Below are 20223 nucleotides of genomic sequence, written 5' to 3'. Positions count from 1 at the left end.
TAGTTAGAAAACTTTCCTCCACAGTCCTTCTCCCTCGGCTGCTTCCTCCTGTTTGAGTCCAACTAATGAGGCGGCTAAACTCATTAATTGGACACTTAATTGGCTCCTGTAGCTGCGCGCGCTGCTTCCGCTGGTACTTGTCACCCGCCGTCCCTCCCTCGTGCTGCCTGCCAGACATCACAATCCCACCTTGTCACAACGATTTAGGGTCAGCGCCTCCTCAGACGGGAAGGTGCTGCTCTCGCCGTGTACCCCCCTCCACCTCCTCCCCACCCCCCCACCCCCACCACCTCCCCTCTATCAGTATCTCCCTCCCACTCTATCTCGGTGTTTTATGTCTGCGTCACAACAAGTCGGTGGAGAGCGCGAGGCAGGGATGATGGCGTCTCTGGCGGCTTGATTCCGGTGCTGCTCTGACAAAAACCCGCCTTAATAGCATCAATAGAGGGGGGCGAGGCGGGTGAAAGCGAAGGGAACATGACGAAACGGCACAGCGGAGGACGGACAAACTAGGCTGAGAGACGGACGGACAGTCAGTCAGTCAGTCATCTCCCCCCCCTCCACTTCTCCTCCTCCTCCTCCTCCTCGGCTTGACTGACACACACAGGCGCTTGGCACAGACAGGGACATACATGCACATCATCCACTTTTTGCAAACACGCAGGCTGCGCATCCGAGCGGGCAGTAATTGGGAAGCGGAGATCCACAGCAGATGAGGGCATTTCATGTCAAGGCTGCCCAGGAATCACTGTGACCCCGACGGAAAGGAGTTCGACTTGACAGGTACCCTTCACCGGTCAGCTTACACTGGCCAATTTGTCTGATTTTTAGATTCACAGAAAGGCTACGCATATTGTTTTTTTGCATTCTGCGTCTGCCTTGACTTGAGTGCATGCACTGGAACAAATGTGCAGAGATAAAGCCTGCACAGTCATTTCATGCATCTATTCAAGTTTTTAAGATGTTAGGAGAAGAAGAAGAAGAAAGCTGCAAAGTGCCCGCTTCAAGTGATCTTTGCTCATTCAATCTTGCAGCAGTCATCATGCAGTGTTTTGTCTGCGCGCATGTGTGTGTGTTTCATGTGTGCAGTAATCATTTGTCTTGCTCTCTGGTTGTGTACTCACTCTCATCTTTCACTGTGGTGGATACAGGCTGTCGCTGGGCTCTGGTCTAAAAGGAGGAGGATGAAGAGGAAAAGAGGGGAGTGTGTGTGTGTGTGAGGGGGGTGTTAGAGATTTTAACCCCTTTGCACCGAAGCCCGCCTGTCTGAGAGCAAGCCAAAAAAAAAAGAAAAAAGAAAAAGAAAAGCCGGGGCTATAAACCCCTCTGTCAGCAACAGCAGCAAAGTATTCAGCGAATAAATCGGATTTCCATTTCACATGAGCCCTTCTCTCTCTCCCCCTCTCTCTGTCTCTCTCCTCAGGATGGGGGGAGTAAGTGAAGGAGATGATGTGTTGGCTCGATGGAGTGATGGACTACTGTACCTCGGCAATGTGAAAAGAGTAAGTCTAAATGTGTGTGTGTGTGTGTGTGAGAGAGAGAGAGAGATTTGAAAAGACTTCAATTTAGTTTTGTCAATCATTCTGCTCACTTGCTATCTCCCTCTCAGGTAGATGGAGTGAAGCAATGTTGTCTGGTGAGATTTGAGGACAACTCCGAGTTCTGGGTGCTGAGAAAGGACATTCACTCGTGTAAGAAAAACTCCCCCCCCCCCCAAACCCCCCAACCCCCCCCCCCCCCCACCCCCCCCCCCCCCGCCTCCGAGTAAATGGCTTCCTTTTGGGGGCACTTTATATCTGCTTCAGTAAAAAAAAAAAAAAAAAAAACTCCCGTAGTTTGAGTTTGGAGCTGTGGAAGGGCTCAACTCATCTGAAAGTACAGGTGTGTGTTCCAGCTCTGAAACTTTGCCTGAGGAGTTTAAGGTTATACTTTCCGCCCCCCCCCCCCCAATCCTTGTGAGACTAAAACTTTGCTCTTTTTGTCTAAGACTGAATTGTCTTCTAAGAAAAAATTTCAGAGCAAAAATTACAGTCACGTTCAAGGTTAAGAAGCTGAGCGCTCAGAGTGTTCTGATCGGGGCCACATTGAGATGTAATTGCCGTATTAGAGTCTATTTATGAATTTATTAGACTAATGACTCCTCAGGGAAATGGCGCCCCCACTCCACCTCAACATCAAGCGCAAAGGGGGGGAGGGGGGGTGTTGGACGCTTGTAGAAGCACGCTGAATATCCGCCCGTCAGATGAAGTGAAATCTAAAAGGGTGCAGGAGACACTGGAATCAATGAGGTGGCAAGGATGTGAATCAATATACATAAATTAATGCTGTTGACTGCTCGCTCGTTCTCTCTCTCTCTCTCTTTCTGTCTCTTGTCTTTCTTTGTTTGTCTCAGTCGCTGCTGGAGTGGAAGAAGTTTGCTGTATTTGCGACGCCCCGCCTCTTAAAGAACCACTCATAAATTGTCTTAAGTGTCGCCACGGTAAGAAACACGTCTGATCATAAGATCTCAAGTGTTGTTTTTTTTTTTTTTTCTCCTCTGCCGGCTCTCTTGTGCTGACCTTGAAGAAGGGGACAGAATCAGCTGAATAATAGTGCGGCTCTTAGAAATAACACAGACGAGCATCTGCGGTGAATGACGGATGTCTGTTTTTGGCTCGAGCGCAGAATAAAAAACTAAATGCACTTAGACATGGATCTTTATTCATAGATGTTAAGAAGCAGTTTTTAACTGGTTGTTAGACTCACAGAATGACTGATGCCTCAACATGACCTATAAAAGCAAAGCAGACCTTCAGCTACACGATTGATGACTTCCATGTGTTTTATATTGTAAATGGGATTCTTTCAAAGGGATTTAGAGCATGTGCTTGGTTACTTTACATTATCCCTGTATTGTTTGCAAGTCAAGAAGAGGCAGTGCGAGACTTTATTTAGAGAATGCGTCACATGCATGTACAGGACGGGTTCAGTAAAGAGATGAGACGTTTTGTTTGCCCGCAAGGGTTGAAAGGAATGGAGTCGAAATGAAAGTGCCAAACATGTATTCACCTCACAGTCCTACTTTAACTTTAAGGTTTTCTCTCTTGAATACATCCAAGTCAGATGTTCATGAAGGAAAATGTTATTTAAAAAAAGTGAAAAACCACATCCACTCATTCTCCGCTGTTTAAAGTTTATTGGTGCTTTCACGCTTGAACAAAACTCCTGAAATCTTCCTGAAGTTTTTCGAGGTGAGCTTCACGTGTGGACGCAAACAGCCGCATTTTTCTCTCCGACTTTTTTGGGGCGTTTTATGACGATATGGAGAGACAGGACAGAGGATAGAGTCACAAATCAGAGAGAGAGAGAGAGAGAGTTTGTTTGGGTAATGAAATGCAGTAAAGGAGCTGCAGGATGGATCCGAGTCTGGGCTGCCCGCTTTAAAGACTTAACATTGGGAGTGTGAACTAACCACGAGTCCACCGTCGCCTCTTTCTCGCCGACTTTACCTGGAATTTGACGTGTCCCCTCTCAAATATTCCACGTGAAGTTCTGGAGAGCCGATGTGAGAACGCAGCGGGAAATATGTCATCAAATATCATCAAAAATGCAAATGGCCTGAATGGGACGGGTCAATGATGTAAATATCCCATAACCAGTGCACGGTTATAGACTGTATAACGAGCAATGTTTGTGATATTCGTGCACATCACGGGGCTGCTTCCGGATGTTTTCTGTTTTTCTCCACTCTTTTGTTGATTGGGTGAAGAGGACTGTCTCAGTTCTTGCACCACTTCAGCGTTGTTCTGTTTATATCTTGTCTTGTTGTCATAAGAAAACAGCTGAAGACAAGACATTTCTTATTACGTATGCACTTCTGGGCCTGATAAAGCGTGGGTAAGAGTGTGTGTGTGTGTGTGTGTGTGTGTTGGGGGGGGGGGGTCAGGAGGCAGAAAGCTGCACAAATGCAATACGAAGCAACAAACAAGTCTGACTCTACGATTACAACTTTTCCCTGATTTCACCGCCACTCGTTAGTTAAATACCCTTTCATACATACATCATCATCACCCCCCCACCTGCTCACTGTGATTTTTCCTCTATAGTTCCTGCCGTGTTCTCGCATCGCCTGCAGCCCACATCACTTCATTTGCAGGAGGGCTTGGCAGTAATCATTCCGGGTAAAGTCGAGCTAAAAAAAGGAGTTTGTTTGCGTAACACACGCAGGTCACCCTGAATATTGTACGAGTTTGTGTATGTGTTGAAGCGCTCTTATTAGTCTCGTACTCAGTGTACGTGCACTGTCTTACTAAACCTGGTAATCATGCTCTTATGTGCACAAGTTAAAAACTTAAGTTTAAAGTGAGCACGGGGGAAACTTTCCTCCGTCGACAAATGAATGTGAAAACAAGCTTCTCGTGTCAGTCAGTGCACATGCATCATTCAGCACAGTGAAGCTCAAACATCCAAGTGAGGTTACAATAATAGAAACACAGTTCTGACTGGAGGGGGACTTTAAAAGTATTATGATGAAATGAAATGGGAAGAAGTTTTACAAACACTCAGCACAAGCAGGGTTTTACCGCCTTCACGGCTTCAGAAGAACTGTTTGCTGACAGTTTGTTTTTTTGAGGAGAGAAGCAGACTCGATGATCCCCAGATGCAAATAGTAAAGTCAAATGTTTTGCATGCTGCTGAAACAAAATCATCAGAGCACTAACATCGGAGCTGCTCTGCCATTATTGTCACTCTCGCTGTCTGTCTTGCAAAAACGAATTAAACGCTCTGCCTCCTCCTCCCATTACAGGTTATCATCCAGAGTGCCACACGCCAACCATCGAACCGGAAGCCGACAGCGATTCGTGGATATGTCGGCAATGTGTCTTTGCCGTCTCGACCAAGGTCAGGCTGCTAAATCTATCCGTCTCACACTCGGGGGGGGGGGGGGGGGGGGGGGGCATTCAGGGTGTAATATGGAGAAATCCAGTGAAATATATATCAGGCTTTACTTCCACTGAACTGTTGTGTACATCGCAAATGGGTTTATCCAATGCAGAGACGAGCTAATTCAGCCAGTATTGAGTTGAATATTAGGTGTTCTACATTGTGTCCAAGTAATCATGAACAATCAATAGTTATGAAGCTGAAGAATTACCCTGAAGTTGAGAGAAGTACATTTAAAGTCAATCAATCAGATGTGCTCCAGTTCTGTAGATGTGAGATGAGAAAGCGGACGCTTAATTGTCAATCGGTCAATGTCCATATCTCATTGTCCAGCCTGCCAACGGCTTGGACGCTATCTCTCACAGCCGACCGACAATAAAACAAATTGCTTTCTCTCCACCGAATGTGATCCGTCTCCCTCGCTGTCCGGACATGACAGTGATTTGAGGGGTCACGCCCAATCAGTTTTTTTTTTTTTTTTTAAATTGTGGGTTGTTGTTTTTTTAGAGAGGAGGAGCCCTGAAACGGGGACGCTTCGCTCGGCTCATGCAGTTCATGAAACTCCGCCTCCCCTACCAGCTGTCGTCTTTAGACTGGGACCTGCAGCATCTGACCAATCAGCAGCAGTGTTACTGCTACTGTGCCGGACCTGGAGAGTGAGTGACGCTGGTGGAGACCAGTTTACGTTTTGAGTGTACAGATCATGTTTGCTTTTTTTTTTTCACAAAGGGGAGAGAGCGTGATCCCATATAGGTCAAAGTGATTTCATGTATTTCTTGTAGATCGCATGCAGCCGTTCATTCACAAGTTTTAGCAGATTCTCTTAAAGCCAAATTCTTTTTTAGTTTTTCAGTGCCTTTCATACTTTGCTGCATTGTTTGTGTTGCACTCTTTTGCAAACGCTTTCAAACTTAGCGGTGTAAAGCCGTTAACAACAAGCTCCAAACAGCTGGAGAGTTTACACCTGAAGACATATTTCAAAAGGAGCTGGACTTTTTGCAAGTGTTTGAACTCTTGTCAACGTTTCTTGTGGTTGGACTGCAGGTGGAATCTGAAGATGCTGCAGTGTGGAAGCTGCGGTCAGTGGTTCCATGAGGCCTGCACACAGTGTCTAACCAAGCCATTACTCTATGGAGACAGGTGAGCACTAAGTGTTCATGCACACACCTCAGGACGGTTTTTTCATTTTAGTAGATGCAAAGGATTTGCGTGGTTGGTGCAGCTGATAAACAATAACAAGTATAACACATCATAAACTCTGTGAGCGTGAAGCTAATGGTCCATGGAGCCAGACTGCAGGGAGAGTTTAGGGGGGGGGGGCAGGGAGGGGGGGGGACACAACCAGTGAGCTGTGATTAGAGGGAGACCACACCGTTTAAAAATACTTGAATTCATTCTTAATGAATGCAGAACAGCCTTGTGCAACAATCAGTGATGAATGTGTGTTTCATGTTCTGGAGGCAAAACCGAGAGGACAAACCAGCAGCTAACCACCAGCTCTTCAGCGTCACATCTACCTGAAGGCAACTTGAGTGTCGAGGGAGACAGAGCAGCAGGAGAAGCACTAACACAGTCACAATCTTTCTCTCCATTGAAGGAAACAAAAAATATATCTTCAAAAAACTAGATTTTTGATCTCAGATCAGAGCAGCTACTGTGCTCAGTTGTGTGTTTCCTTCAGTTCCAGGCTTCGTCGATAAGTCAAGACTAACCATAATGACACGTCGTTAAAATGCATCATGTTCTTTTATTATCTGACTTAATTCAAACGATCGATATCCAATTGTAAATAGACGAACAGAATTAGTTGCAGATGCATCGACTAATAGATAAATCATCTCAGTCTGAGTTTCATGATCAGATGAAGACATCTTGATGACAGCTTCACATGTCACAGTTAGCTTAATTAGCTTAAGACTAAATTGCCCGTTAGTGAGCTTACTGACGTGTGTTACAAGGACAAAAGCCCCTCACACATTCAGCAGACGTGGCCCCTCTGAGCTCGACATTCAGGCGGCTGATGTCAGTTTGAGCGGCTGCATCTCACGCGTGTAATAAAATGTTTCCATCCATTAAGTGATTATTGTCATTAACCATCTGTGTTAGCCGGCTGGGTTCTACACACGCTCTGACACCGCGTCACTGACGAAACCGCTCTGATGGGAGAGAGAGTGGGGGGGGGGGGGGGAGAGAGAGGAGGGATTAGATTTAGATTGACAGCCGGGGATAGCGAGGCCGGATTGGTACAACATCTGCCTGAGCAGGTGATGGAGGAAGAGTGAAGACTGGGTTCACAGTTGGAATAGTAAGCGTGCGCTGCCGTCATCTTGTGTCTGCGCTTCATCTTTCCCCGTGACCTTCAGCGATGCATTAGCGTATAGAAGGACAGATGTACATGATGTAGTAGAGGCAGGAGCTGAGTTTCAGGGTCACCCAGAACAGATAGTTATTTTAGTGGGCTGATACACCTGTCTACTTATTTTCAGTCATTTATATGATTCAGATATCTGGAGAACAGGGACCTGAAGGAAAAACTAAATAAGACGAGAGTCTGCAAGCTGGAGTTTAAAGTCTATACACAGGAGTATTCATTCAGTCTCAGCTTTAGTTTAATTAGATGATTTTTGTGATTGCTCGATGCCTCCAAAAATCAGCTGCCGGCCTTTGCCAAGAACCGGTAAACATGCTTAGGTCACCCCAATTTTAGCAGCCCTTCACTGCCTGTCTGTTGATTTTGGGTTATTTACCTTTACGTCACAACACGGGCCGGCCCGTCCTTTTCTGTCTGAGCTTTTATCCCCCTATGAGCAAGGATGAGCTCTGCTGGCTGTTCCAAAGTCCAGGATGAAGAACAAAGGAGGGCGGGGCTTTAGCCTTCAATCAATCAATCAATCAATCAATCTTTACTCGCATAGTGCCAATTCATAACAAATGTTTTCTCATAACACTTTAGGTAAAATACCTGACTCATTGCTGTGGTCCAGGATTAAAGGTGCACGGTGGAGTTAACAGCTTCTCTTGTATATGTTCATACCTCAGAGGAAAATGTGCTCCCTGTAAGACTGTTTGAAGATAAAATGCTACACGTGTCGTTATGTGCTAAAGTGACACCCCTGTAACTCTCCTGGTCGCTTTTTAGTTTCAAACGATGTTCAGGGACTCCTTTTTTTTCCTTCAAATAAAGTTTGTGTATTTAGTTAAAAAAATAAAGTATAAAATTGTTTCGCTTCTTCAACTTTCAAATCTACGTAGCGCCCCTTTAATCCATCATGAGCAGTTAGCAACATTTAGCGAAGTTAAAGGGGGCGAGATAAACTTCAGACTCATGATGACCAGCCGTCTGCTGAAACTGCATCAGGTTTAAAAACAATGTGATAGAGGAAGGAGAGGGACAAACATCAAACAAAGTCACAGGTTGGATTTGAACCCAGGCCGCCTGCATGCAGGACTGTAATCTGCGTACTTGCGGCGCACTAGCTAACCACTAGGCTAGCGGTACGCCCTCACTTCCCTCACATCTTAATTGGATTTTTCTCCCATGTTTCTTCACAGGTTTTATCAGTTCCAGTGCTCAGTGTGTACAAAAGGACCAGAGACCATCCAAAGACTACCCATGACCTGGTGATGCTCTCAGTCTAACATGTCTTCAAGGAGTGAAAGCTAATCTCTAGATTTATATGTTCATCCACATTTATTTTCTCGACATTACAGTTGCAGTTTTAGAGAAAAAAAAAATCATGTCGTTGAGCTACAGCTACTTCAAACACCAACACAGCACACTGCTGAGTTTAATGATGAAACATATTCTGAAATGTGTTGTGTGTATCTGCATTATTTAGCATTTCTTTATTGTACTTATGCCGTATCTTATTGACTTGTCCTTATTTTTTGTGTGTGTTTGAAATGCAGGGTGGATCTGGCTCATTTAGTCCTCTACCATCTCTCGCTCTGCTGCAAGAGGAAATACTTTGATTTTGACCATGAAATCCTGTCCTTCACCAATGAGAATTGGGAGTCGTTGCTCCTAGGCGCGGTATTGATATTTCCTAGTCTAAGCACCATGATGAAATGATGTGAAATGCTGCCAGCCCTTTTTTTTAACGTTTGAGACTTAAAGCTTATTAACCAGCATTAAAGTACAAATTAAAAGTTGAAACCGAATGACCTCTATCAAAGCTCAAAGGGGAAACACAACAAAGTTAAAGAACGGCAGATGACTGTTGCTGTTCATATTATCCAGGACAGTCGTTCCAAACATGTCGGCGCCCAGTCAGACAAGCTGGAGTACTCGAGTACATTGGTTTGGTTTGTGTTGGTAGGAAGTTAACAGAGGCAGACAATCAACAATTTATCCATTAGTGTATGCTGGTGTAGGCTACTCTTGTCTGGTTATTTGAACTACTTTAAGATTTAAACTTGTATCTCTGAAGCGTTAGCTGTTAGCCCGACTGTTTGGACCTTTTATTCTCTATCTTCACTTTTTACCCCTTCAGCTTTTTATAAACTCACTCAAGCTGTTTTCACATTTTGCGCTCGTGACTGATGACTGCTCCTCCTGACACTTCCGTCTGGAAATATCTTTTTGCAAGTGTGTAAGCCTTATAATTCAGCTGTTCAGCCGTTTGTTTGCGACACATATATCGTGCACAGGTTTTTCACTTGCAGAAATCGGATATTTCCAGGAGGAGCTGCATGTCTGTCAGACCTCGAGTATTTCTTCTGCAGCTAGTCAGAATGAGCTGATGTGAGAAGGTAGCAGCAGTTTGTAAACTGTGACTGGAGTCGATCTCAGTGCACGTAATTAACCTGCTGCATTACATTAGGGTTGTGGTTGTTATTCCATTGGACTACACGTACTGTAGCACTGATATAAAGACAAAAATATTCTTGTTAAAGCATCGTATAGCCGACTCTGTTGCTTCTTCTACGTCACGTCTCACCTCAGGAGACCACCCTTCCCCAGTCTCCCTCTGTGAGGGGCATATGTGAACGTCCAGGTCGGGGGAATATCTGAAGCAGATAAGAAATTATCTCGATATTTTAAGGAGCGCAGATGTGAAAACGGCTCAATGATATCAAAAAGGATTTGAACCTTGCCCTGACGTTTCCGCTTTCATACGTTCCTGTACGGCTGAAACATGTTGGCATGTTGCCTTGATGATGTACAGTCTCGTTATCTACTGAGTGCCTCAGACTTTTTAATAAACTTCTAAGTTGGATCCTCGCACTGAAGTGCCCCGGAGGGAAAAACTCTCTTTATCAGGCTTATCCGTGTCGATGGCACAAATAGCCTGACCCATGGGGTTCAGCTATCCTTAGTGGGGGAATCACTGATCTAGGACACAAGCCAGAATTTGTAAACATAAATGTGTGTTGGCAAATCCTCAAACTAGAGTGTCATGGCTTAAAGTTGTAATCCCACCTGCTTTAAAGTCTGACGTCGCTCCACAAAGGATAAAGAGTAACATAAAAGTAGAGAGTGAGAGAAACACCCGGGGGAATGTTCTTTTGCATTTCACAGACATTTATCAGAGGCCTTCGTTTCTCCTTTAAGCTGGTTTTAAAAGACAATTTTAAAATGTATTGTTTGTCACGTCATTACATCGCAGCGAGCTGTTCTCACCCGAGTATCTGCAACAGCATGTCGTTTTTCCACATTAACACTAAAGCTGTCAGTGTCTGCAGAAGAAAAGGGATTGTATGCATTAGAGGTTTCCGTCTGATGGCCGTCCACTGTGTAAACACAGCTTTGATTTTTCATTCCTCTCTGTCCTCCAGCTCTCTGACACGCCAAGGCAAGACCGCTGTCACAATCTCCTCAACGCGCTGAACTCGCACAAGGACAGGTAAGTCATCGCATATGATGAGCTGCACAAACACCGACCACACACGACTGGATTGATGAGCGGCGCTCTGTGAATACAGGGGTCTTTTCTACGTGCTCCGTACTTTGTGAAGCTGAAAGGAGAAGAGGTGAAAGGTGCGGCTTTGAATGAGAGGGAACAAAATGTAATGACTAATAAGTGTTTTAACTAGAATTATTACATCAAGTCTGAGAAATAAAGGAGAACTGAACATATAATGCCAAACTAAGGTTTTAACCCTGAGCTTTCTTTGCCTGTAAATATGGTAAATAATGGAAGAAAAGGGACTGGAGATCCTGGGCCAAAAAGAACTAAAGACAGGAAGGTAACCCTGCAGCACCTCTCGCTAAAACCACAGAAGAAGAAAAAAAAACTAACGTACAGAAAACAAAAAGAGTGAATACCGAATATCTCCAGCCTGAACTGAAATAACAAAACCCTGCAACCTCAGTAATCAGTCAACCAGCTATCGGTAAATATTCAGTTTCATGTCGACTGTGTGTCAGTTCAGTTCATTCTTTAACATCCATTCAACTCACTTTAAGTGCTTTTCATGTTTCATAAAGTGTCTGCTTTCTCTCTGACCCTTGATGATGTAACGGCTCTTCTCGGGTGATGTTGAATGTTAGTTTAACCCTTGGTTGTCTTGTTGTTAACTGCAACACGACACATACTGAATTAAACGTACCTAAGCTAAAGCATGGGGACAACGCCGTCAACAAAGGTGCGGAATCAATTCGGGGTTAAATGCCTTGCCCAAGGACACATCGGAAATGATGCTGCGGGAGCTGGGGATCGAACCCTTGACGACTCTACCAACTGAGCCCACAGCCGCCTCACGCTTTGCCACGGACACTTGTCCCCGAGCTTTTGCATCCCAAGAGGCGCCGTTACATCAACAAGGCTCGGGGTCAGAGGGGCAAAAAAACAACGAGAGTCAGCGGACACTTTTTGTACAATCTTGACAGCAACAGCTTGAAATGAACTTAAAGTCGAAAAGAGATTTTTAATCTCAATGAGTTTTTTTCTTTCCTGGTTAAATAAAGGTTAAAACAAATTTAAAATAATAACTGCCACACAGTCGACATGCAACTGAATATTTACCGATAGCTCGTTGAGTGTCAACAGATGGATGATCAAAATAAAAGTTCAATTGTCCCCTGGGGACTAATAAAGTTTTTTTTTATTGAATTCAATAAAGGGTTTCCAATAGATCAATGATTTGGGACAAGATGAAAAAAACACAGGACAGCAAAGAGCAGAGTGTGTGTATGAGCCAGCTCCTCTGCTGCTCACCCTGCCACTCGAAATCACCGTCTCCTACCTGAGTGCTAATTACACTCGGGTATCGTGTCAGGTGTTCATCAAGCAGAGTGAGGAGAGAGAGAGAGAGAGAGACCAGATCAGATCAGTGTTCTGGTGCTACACAAGGACATAAGTCTCCATGATTAAATCACACTAAAAAAAAAAACACTGCAGAGGTTAGTTGCCTTTTTCGTTCACGTTCTAAAATTAGCCTCGCAGACACAAAGCTGCAAATTTCTCCAGGCAAAGAATGCTCTAATTATTATGTATACTTAATTACACAGACTCTACCTTTGAAATGTTGCTGTCGTCTTCACCCATGAGGAGTAGCAGTGCATTTTGTTCCACAACATCACATTTATTATAGGCATCAAAGAGAAGTAATGAAAACACGCACACGCAGAAGAAGAGAGGTTTTTATTAAAGAGGCGACAGCAGCCCAGATCGTAGCAGCTTCTCCTTTGATGTGGCCCGCAGGTTTGTGTCTGGAAAGGAGATCAAGAAGAAGAAGTGTCTTTTCGGGCTTCAGGTCCGAGCCCCGCCTCCGCTGACGACCGACTCGTCGCCCCTCATCACTGATCCACCTATCAGCATCACGCACCGGAGAAGGTCAGAGTAAGGACAGCATCTCTTCTCACCTCTTATCTCAGTAAAGCTCTTTGAGCGTCCCGCAGGGCACACAGTCATTACGCAGGGACAATTAACGTAGGAACTAAAGATGTGCAGTTTTCATATGCCAGCAAAAGTATCAGTGGCTTAATAATCTCTTAAAAGGGAATAAAACCCCCGTGTGGGTTTCTGTTTGTACATCTATAAGAGTGTGTGTGTGCGTGCGTCCTGTCCTCTGCACATTTCATAGGCATGGTTTTTCATTTTGAATTATTTGTAGCATTTGGCTGGAGCTTATTCGGGCTGAATTACAATGAAATAATTTCAGTGGATCTGTCTCTAGAGAGCACAAGTGTTCAAGGGGGGGGAAGTGGTGTGATAAGGTTTTTTATTTTTCACAAAAACTCGAGCCTATAAAACTCAAGTGCTCAGTGTTTCTGCATGGAAATAGGATGTTTAGTATCCTCTGATTGTCTTTTCACAATCTAACACTAATTAGTTCTCCAATTTTCAAGAGTCGTGCAACCTCATGAAAACCTCAGTCCAAATATTGACTCGTGTTTCTTCATGCTGAGGGGATTGTGCAGCAGCCAGGGGCGTGTCTAGAGGGGTGGCATGGACCCCGCTTGAAATCTTATTGGCCACCCCAAAGTGCTGCCCAAAAATCCTTAACGGCTATTGGCTGTTTGCCTTGTTGGAGGCGGGACTTAAAATCCACCACTGAGGATGTGTTGCTGCTGCAGCTCATAGTTTCCAATGTGCAGATTATCAAAACTTTAGACGTACACATTGTTTTGAGTCCCTGATAGCGTGAAGCTAAGTTAGCTGCCGCTATCTTGTGTTACCTAAAAGTCAACGCTCTTAATTCATGATGCAACGTTTTGTTTTGGACGACCCATGAGCTGCTCTCCTCTGTATCCTCTTCCAACACAACTGCAGGCTTCATAAAAGTCTGTGTCTTTAAATGCAGCCGAATTAAGCAGAAAAATAAGTTACAAGTCTCACTGATACAATTTACTGACATCAATGCTTTGACTCGGCTTTATTGTCTTTATTCCCCGCTCAGAAGGAATGTCAAGTTTGCACCTCCGAGGAGGAGACGTCGGGATTTCAATCTCTCTGTTGTTTGTTGTCTCTTGAATTGCTCTCAGCACAAAGTTGTTACATCCCGGCTCTATTCGGAGCCCTGTGAGGGACATGTCGCTGTTCAACCTGTAACAAAGTGGGTTGTAATGGATATTACAGTCTGTAGGGGAAACTCTTGTTTTCATAAACGAGTCAGAAGACAATCAGCAGTTTAGTTTTTACGCCGACCAAAAAGAGAGAGCATGAGGTGAATTTGGGGAGAGAGAAAAAGACGGAGGAGGAGGAGGAGTGTTTTATAGGATTATTTTATTATATTTATGGAAGCTTCATGGGCTCATATAAATGTGAAATCAATTTCTTTTATTAAACATCAGACTCATCTCGCCGCTCTCACGGCGCACATCTCAAGCGGCTTTTATGAAGACGAACTGACAAACCAAAGCCTGCACAGTGGGACTGTTTGTGTGTGTTTTTAATTGACATGCTTTTGTTCCCTGCAGCCCGTTGTCACTGGCCTGCCAGAGGAGAGTGGGGGGGCCAGAGTCACGTAAATCAAAGCGCCGCATCATAGAGACACAGGTCAGTGCGTTTGTCTTCAACTCAGGGCGAGGGGGAGGAAGTCTGGGCCACAAAACCTTTTTTTTTTTTTTGGATGCAGCCAGGTAAACAGCCCTCAGTGATCCAAATAAGCTGTCAGTCAGAGGCTGCGATGAAGGTTCATTTGGCAGTCTAGATCAGTGTGCACGTCTTTAAAACAGCCAGTGCAGCTCGCTGCCTCCACCTCGCCGTCTCCCTGCGCCTTTCATGCGGGTGTGTTTATCGCCTGCTGTTGCTTCAGAGTCTAAAGGAAGGAAGCGGGTGAGGGTTAATGTGTCGCGTGTGAGAGTTAAAAATCTATAATTCAAATGCAAACTTGGCTGCACAGAAACCCGCTCATGTATTTCATCAACATCTGCAGTTCGGCGCCACATTTATCATGATCATCAGACCCAATTCCCAGCGGAGCCCGGTGAAACAGGCAACATCACATGTGGCAGTTACTATTTTTATACTGAATTCTTAACCGTCAATGCTCATTGTACTGTGTCCTCCTACACAACACTGTGATCCCTGAGTGTGTGTGTGTGTGTGTGTGTGTGTGTGTGTGTGTGTGTGTGTGTGTGTGTGTGTGTGTGTGTGCACGTGCAAATACAGTAATCCTGGAACAATACGCTCCACAGAACAGCCGTTTTCACTCTGGCACTTCCAGGCCCCATTGTGCCCCTCTGATTGATGCTAATCTCCGTCCGTCTTGGAGGAGCAGGTTCCTTGTCGTGCGGGAACGTGAGATGGGAAGGAATGCTGATATGCTGTAGCCTGGGATCATTTCCAAGTGCACTTTGCAGTCGATTACAGTTTGGCCAGGTGGCGCTGGCACCTTGACAGTGCAGCGTTGACAGAGCACATCCATTTAAAGGCACAGACGTCGACAAAGGCCACTGAATAATAATCTCCCGTCCTGATAGTAATGCCAGCGACGGGAGCGATGAAGGACCCAGAGTGGAGCCGTATGTCGCAGGCCAGCGATGAGAGATGCGTGCACCTTTAGGTGACGTGTCCTCTGATTGATTGCTGCAGCAGCGATGCTCCGATGTTTTAAGTTTTCACGGATAGTAAGCAGGTGTGATGAGAGAAAGTGCCCCGCTAAGCAGACGCCTCGGTGAGATGCGAGCGGATATATTTGGGGGAAACATCCTGCGGCTGTGTGTGATGAGCCTTGATGATGTGACTCACATCCATTAATGCCAGCAGTGTGGATTTAAAGACATGCCCGCCCTCAGGTGATGAGGGAACAAAAAAAATGAGCTTTTTTTAAAGAATGAAAAATCTGACTAAATGAACATCAAGCCAGTATTTCAGTATGCAAACCGTCTCCAAAGAATTGTTCCAGTGGAAAATGAGCGGTCCACGTGCAGAATGATCTTAACGCATGTCTGAGCACGGAGGTATCACGGCCTGATTGAATCCCGCCGTGATGTTGGCTCTCACTCGAGCTGATCCATGTGTGTCTCCTGTGCCCAGCCTTGTCCACCCCCAGTCGATGCCAACCCCATTGAGCTGCTGCCATGTTGCCATGGCTACATGGGAGGGGCCAGCCTTTACAACTCCAGGAAGTCAGAGGAGGAGCTTGGTTTGAGGTAAGGGGTGTTGTACTACTTGATAACTCTCAAGGCTCATGTCTCCTATTAAACAAGGAAGATGTGTTGAGTAGGGTCCGCTGCACTGTTGACGAACCGCCTCACACTTTCATGTTTTGTTCATGGTCACAGCTTCGTCCCTGACATTGTCCTGCACAGACAAACACAGACGAAACACAACAAGGTAACCTTAAGACGAGCATGCAGGTCGGCTGATAACAATAAAAGTTATCAGTGAAAGATGACTCTCTTGTAACAACACAGTTATTCTTTGCCTCAGACGCCTAACAGGCGGCCTCCTCAGGATTTACACTATCAGTAACATTAAACAGATCACCTCCACCTCGGAGACGTCGTCCTCTACCCCGTCATGAAGGCCGTAAACGTCCATAAATATTTCAAACTCTTGACAGTAAATACCTCTTAAAACGTGTGACCACAACAAACACTTTTGGGAGGTTGTTTGCACCTATGAAATATGTGTATGTGCTTATTTTTTAGCTGCATATGGATACAGTGATTCCATATTAAATGTTGTAAAGCTGCTTTCTGTCCCCAGCTCTCCTCCCAAGCGGATGTACGCCCTGTACCACACCTCGTATAACGGAAATACAGCCCTCTCCAGGAGTCTCCATCACTACAACAGGTTTTTAACTCGCCTCATCTTCTTTCCTTTTTACCTGCTGCACACGCGTCAGGTACATTCACTGATCCAGAGTGACATCTGTTGGACCTCTAATGTTTCTGTTGGCAGCTGAGCAGCTCTATTTGACTGATCGCTCTTCTATCAAAAGAAAAGTCAGGCTGCTGACAAACGTACGAACAGATGCTCTGCAGCTGCTTATGGCACGATCCCGCCCGTGTACTTTCTGCCTTTGAGCTTTGGGCCCTTTATGTCTGACACATGAAAACAAAGATGGAGCATTTCTGCAGTTCAACGCTGCTTAGTTTACTTTGGATATAAAAAGGGTCTCTTTGAGGAAGCGTTAACAGATTTAGATTTTTCTTTGAGATCAGGTTATAAAATCCTCCTGCGTCTAACTTAGTTCACAGTGGTTTTTCAGTGTTTTTTGGGGGAACTGCAGGAAACAGGCAGCAAGCAGCAGGAGTAAACCAAAGCACCAAGAAGAGAAGCGTTGCACTGTTTAATTGTTGCCTATTTATTTGTGTAATTTAGACACATGTGCCACATGTGCTATCACCTCTGCTGCTCTGTCTGATTGTAAGAGACGAAAATGTAACTTTTGCATCTTTATGAGACACAACAAGAAGACAGTTTTAACGTAAAGTCATTTGATGACATGTCAATTTAAATTCTCAGTCATTCGATTAAATATATTAGCTTTATTGGTACATCAATACTTTCATTCAGTACAAGAACAGATATTATATCATTCAAAACATGTGGTCTTGAAAGTTTGACCACCTTATTCTGTATCTGCCTGTTCTTGACTGTCTGTGCTTGTGTCTGTTCTTTCCAAGCGTGGAGGACACCTGTAGAGTCCCACCTCCTTGCTTCCCGTACCCACTTAACTCCAACGGCAGCCATCACCATCACCCCCACCACCACCAGCTCCACCAGCACCATCACAGCCACCAACAGAATCACCAAAATAACCATCAGCACCAACACCAGACGGGGCAGAAGCAGCTGGAGCCGGTCATCCTGCGAGATCTGCCTCCTTACCAGGCCGGCATGGGCGGAGGGGGAGGCGTAGGTGGAGGAGGAGGTGGAGGAGGAGGAGGAGGCGGAGGGGGTGGAGGAGGAGGCGGCGGAGGAGGTGGGGGTGTTGTAGTCGGAGGAGCGGAAGGGACAGTGGCCAGGAGCTGGGGAGGAGGGGAAGCAGTGCGGATTTTGGCCCGACGTGTCACACCGGGCGGGAAGGTGCAGTACCTGGTGGAGTGGGAGAACGTGAGTTTGTACTGAAACAGACGGAGTCGATACCAGACGCTATGACTGTTTTTTTTTCTCCACAGGAATACTGTGTTTGTAAAATGTGGCAGCGTTTAAAGTACACAACGGGACAAAAGGGGGGAAAAAATACGTACGCGTTGCAAAATCCAGGTCGCTCTCAAAGTTTCACCTCTACTGAACATCACTATAGCTCACTACTTGTTACTAAATGTTCCTCTTTGCTAGTGTTTCTCTGGTATTTGTACTGTTAACTTTGGAATATGCCTTTTGCATTTATCATGTTTTACAGCGATGAGGGAAGGCATGTAAACCTCCGGATCATTTGTTGATGACTCGGCCACATCAGGAAGAAAAGGTTTTTATCGTAAAGTAATGAAAGTAACATTAAAGATAAAGAAATTACAAAAAAAAAAAAAAAACATCACTTTTTTCTTTAAGCTTTTTGGCTTTTATAAGGTAGCACAGCTGAAGAGAGAGGAACTGTCTGGTCTGAACCTGTGTCTGCTGCAACCAGGTCTATAGCCTCTGTACATGGGGTGTGTGACATAACCGCTAGGCTATCTGGCACCCCTTTGATGTCGAGGTTAATGGAAAAAAAATATATATATAAAAATTAAGAATATCATTCCACCGTCATAGACTGTCTCAGAGACTGAAGCCTGTTTGGCCTCTGGAGGTTTTCATGTCTCCCCTCATGGCTGTAGGTTAAGACGAGATTGTAAACATGTTATTACGGGGGTTACTTCTTTGTTACGTTAGGTTTTTGTCATGATTTACATTTAGACTTCTGTAAGTATTAGAAATAGGAGCCACAAGAGGGCTTTTGTTTTATAGATAGAATTATATATTCACAATATATTGCTATGATCGAATAACTTTGATTTATTTTTTTGACGTGGTTGCATAGTGCCTCTATGGGTTGTGTACCTGCTTATTGGTCAGCTGATTGGAGTCGACCAATCAGAAGACGGACAGATTGGGAAGGTCATGTTACTGTAAATTATAAACATGGGTACACACGACTCAGTTATAATGTTTTTCCTTTTTTTTTTTTTTTTTTTAAATCAGAGCAGACTGTGACGTTACTGTACATTCCAAATAAACAAAAAAAGAAATGTATAATTTATTGAGATGTCGTTTCCAAACAGGGAGTTGATTTAAAAGAATGACTTGTTTTTTTCTTCTTTTTTCTAATGAATGTTCTTTTGTCATCACAGATCAGCCTAAGGTCCAACCACTGTTCAGCTGAGTGTAAGAATTCTGCAGGCCGACTTAAACCTTCGAATAAATCTGGTGCCGACCCAAACCTTTGATCACACATCTCTACTGAACACTGCACACAAACACAAAATAGGCCCGATTTATTTCTTCTTAAATCTAAAGAAAGTTGGTCACATTTTATTTGAAGGGGTATGCAAAAGACTGACATGACCCCTGTCATAACCGTGACATCATATCTGTCATTAGAGGTGGAAAAAAGCAATTTATGTAAAAAATTCTAAAATTTTAAATAGATTCTTTACTTTGAAAAATCCATATTTTTTGGCTAATCAATCACCCCCTGCTAAGTGCTAAGGCTAGCTCTTTAAAGGGATACTTCACCCATTTGCATGAAGCTTTATATCATTAGAAACATGGTAGTAGTGTTGAATGGTCGTGAATCCAGCCCTTATTTTGCCCTGAGATGAGAAAACTGTGTTTTTCTTTGCCTGGAAGTTTTCTTCATGTGATGCAAAAAGCGTCATATTGCATCACATGAAGAAAACTTCCAGGCAAAGAAAAACACATTTTTCTCGTCTCAGGGCAAAATGAGGGCTGGATTCACGACCATTCAACAAGTCATGGTTATGACAGTGTTGTGTCGTATGGGTACCCCTTGAAATAAAGTGTTACCAAAAACGTGCACATGAAAGTGGCCGACACTTAAATAGAGGAAGCCGTCCAAGTGCAGGTTACAAAATAAGCGTTAATGTACGAAGCCTCTGAAGTCCCAAAAATACAGTGTCAATACATGTCAACATTAAAATTAAAACAAAAATATATATGTTCACTTACTGCAGATGATTTTTTTTTTTTCCAACCCCACGTGCAGTACCTTGGTAGTCCACCAGGGTGCAGTGGCTCATATATTGAGGATCACTGTTGAAAAGAGTTCACTCCTTCGTTTTTCAAAGTGTCCGTACAGGTAAAGAAGATACTGAAACTACACAACTAAACTGTTATTTTACATTTCAGGGTTTTAAAGGTCTTTAATGTCAAAGATTCAACTTTGATTTGATTCATCCATCGAAGGCCTGACTGATCTTCTCAGATGTATTTACAGAGGAAAGTTCTGGCTGCAGCT

At 44.4% G+C, this 20223-nt stretch overlaps 1 protein-coding gene across 2 annotated transcripts; it reads left to right on the top strand.

The window, feature by feature from the left end:
• The first annotated feature begins 92 nt into the window (after window positions 1–92).
• Window positions 93–19462, top strand: phf1 (PHD finger protein 1). 2 transcript variants are annotated; one of them, XM_079342915.1, is made up of 16 exons: window positions 93–783; window positions 1424–1502; window positions 1610–1691; window positions 2393–2479; window positions 4787–4881; window positions 5431–5579; window positions 5968–6063; window positions 8476–8544; window positions 8833–8956; window positions 10702–10769; window positions 12570–12707; window positions 14288–14366; window positions 15849–15964; window positions 16524–16610; window positions 17447–17876; window positions 19097–19462. In XM_079342915.1, exons 2-16 carry the CDS (start codon window positions 1425–1427, stop codon window positions 19190–19192), a joined length of 1794 nt encoding a protein of 597 aa, XP_079199041.1. In that variant the 5' UTR covers window positions 93–783; window position 1424; the 3' UTR covers window positions 19193–19462. The 2 variants fall into 2 exon arrangements, with proteins under 2 accessions (XP_079199041.1, XP_079199042.1); XM_079342916.1 differs by having other exon boundaries at window positions 94–783; window positions 12570–12701.
• The last annotated feature ends 761 nt before the right edge of the window (window positions 19463–20223 follow it).

This window comes from Symphodus melops (assembly GCF_947650265.1).
Source record: "Symphodus melops genome assembly, chromosome: 5".
In the NCBI taxonomy this organism is placed as follows: Eukaryota; Metazoa; Chordata; class Actinopteri; order Labriformes; family Labridae; genus Symphodus; species Symphodus melops.
The sequence above is the reverse complement of the archived record's forward strand: the minus strand, read 5'-3'. Positions and strand labels throughout refer to the sequence as shown.

Bases quoted from the DNA above. Each gene is read 5' to 3' on its own strand.
- phf1 (XM_079342915.1), top strand. From the start codon at position 1,425: ATGGGGGGAGTAAGTGAAGGAGATGATGTGTTGGCTCGATGGAGTGAT. The intron at 6,064-8,475 runs GTGAGCACTAAG...GTTTCTTCACAG, and splicing joins CCATTACTCTATGGAGACAG to GTTTTATCAGTTCCAGTGCT. The intron at 12,708-14,287 runs GTAAGGACAGCA...TGTTCCCTGCAG, and splicing joins ACGCACCGGAGAAGGTCAGA to CCCGTTGTCACTGGCCTGCC.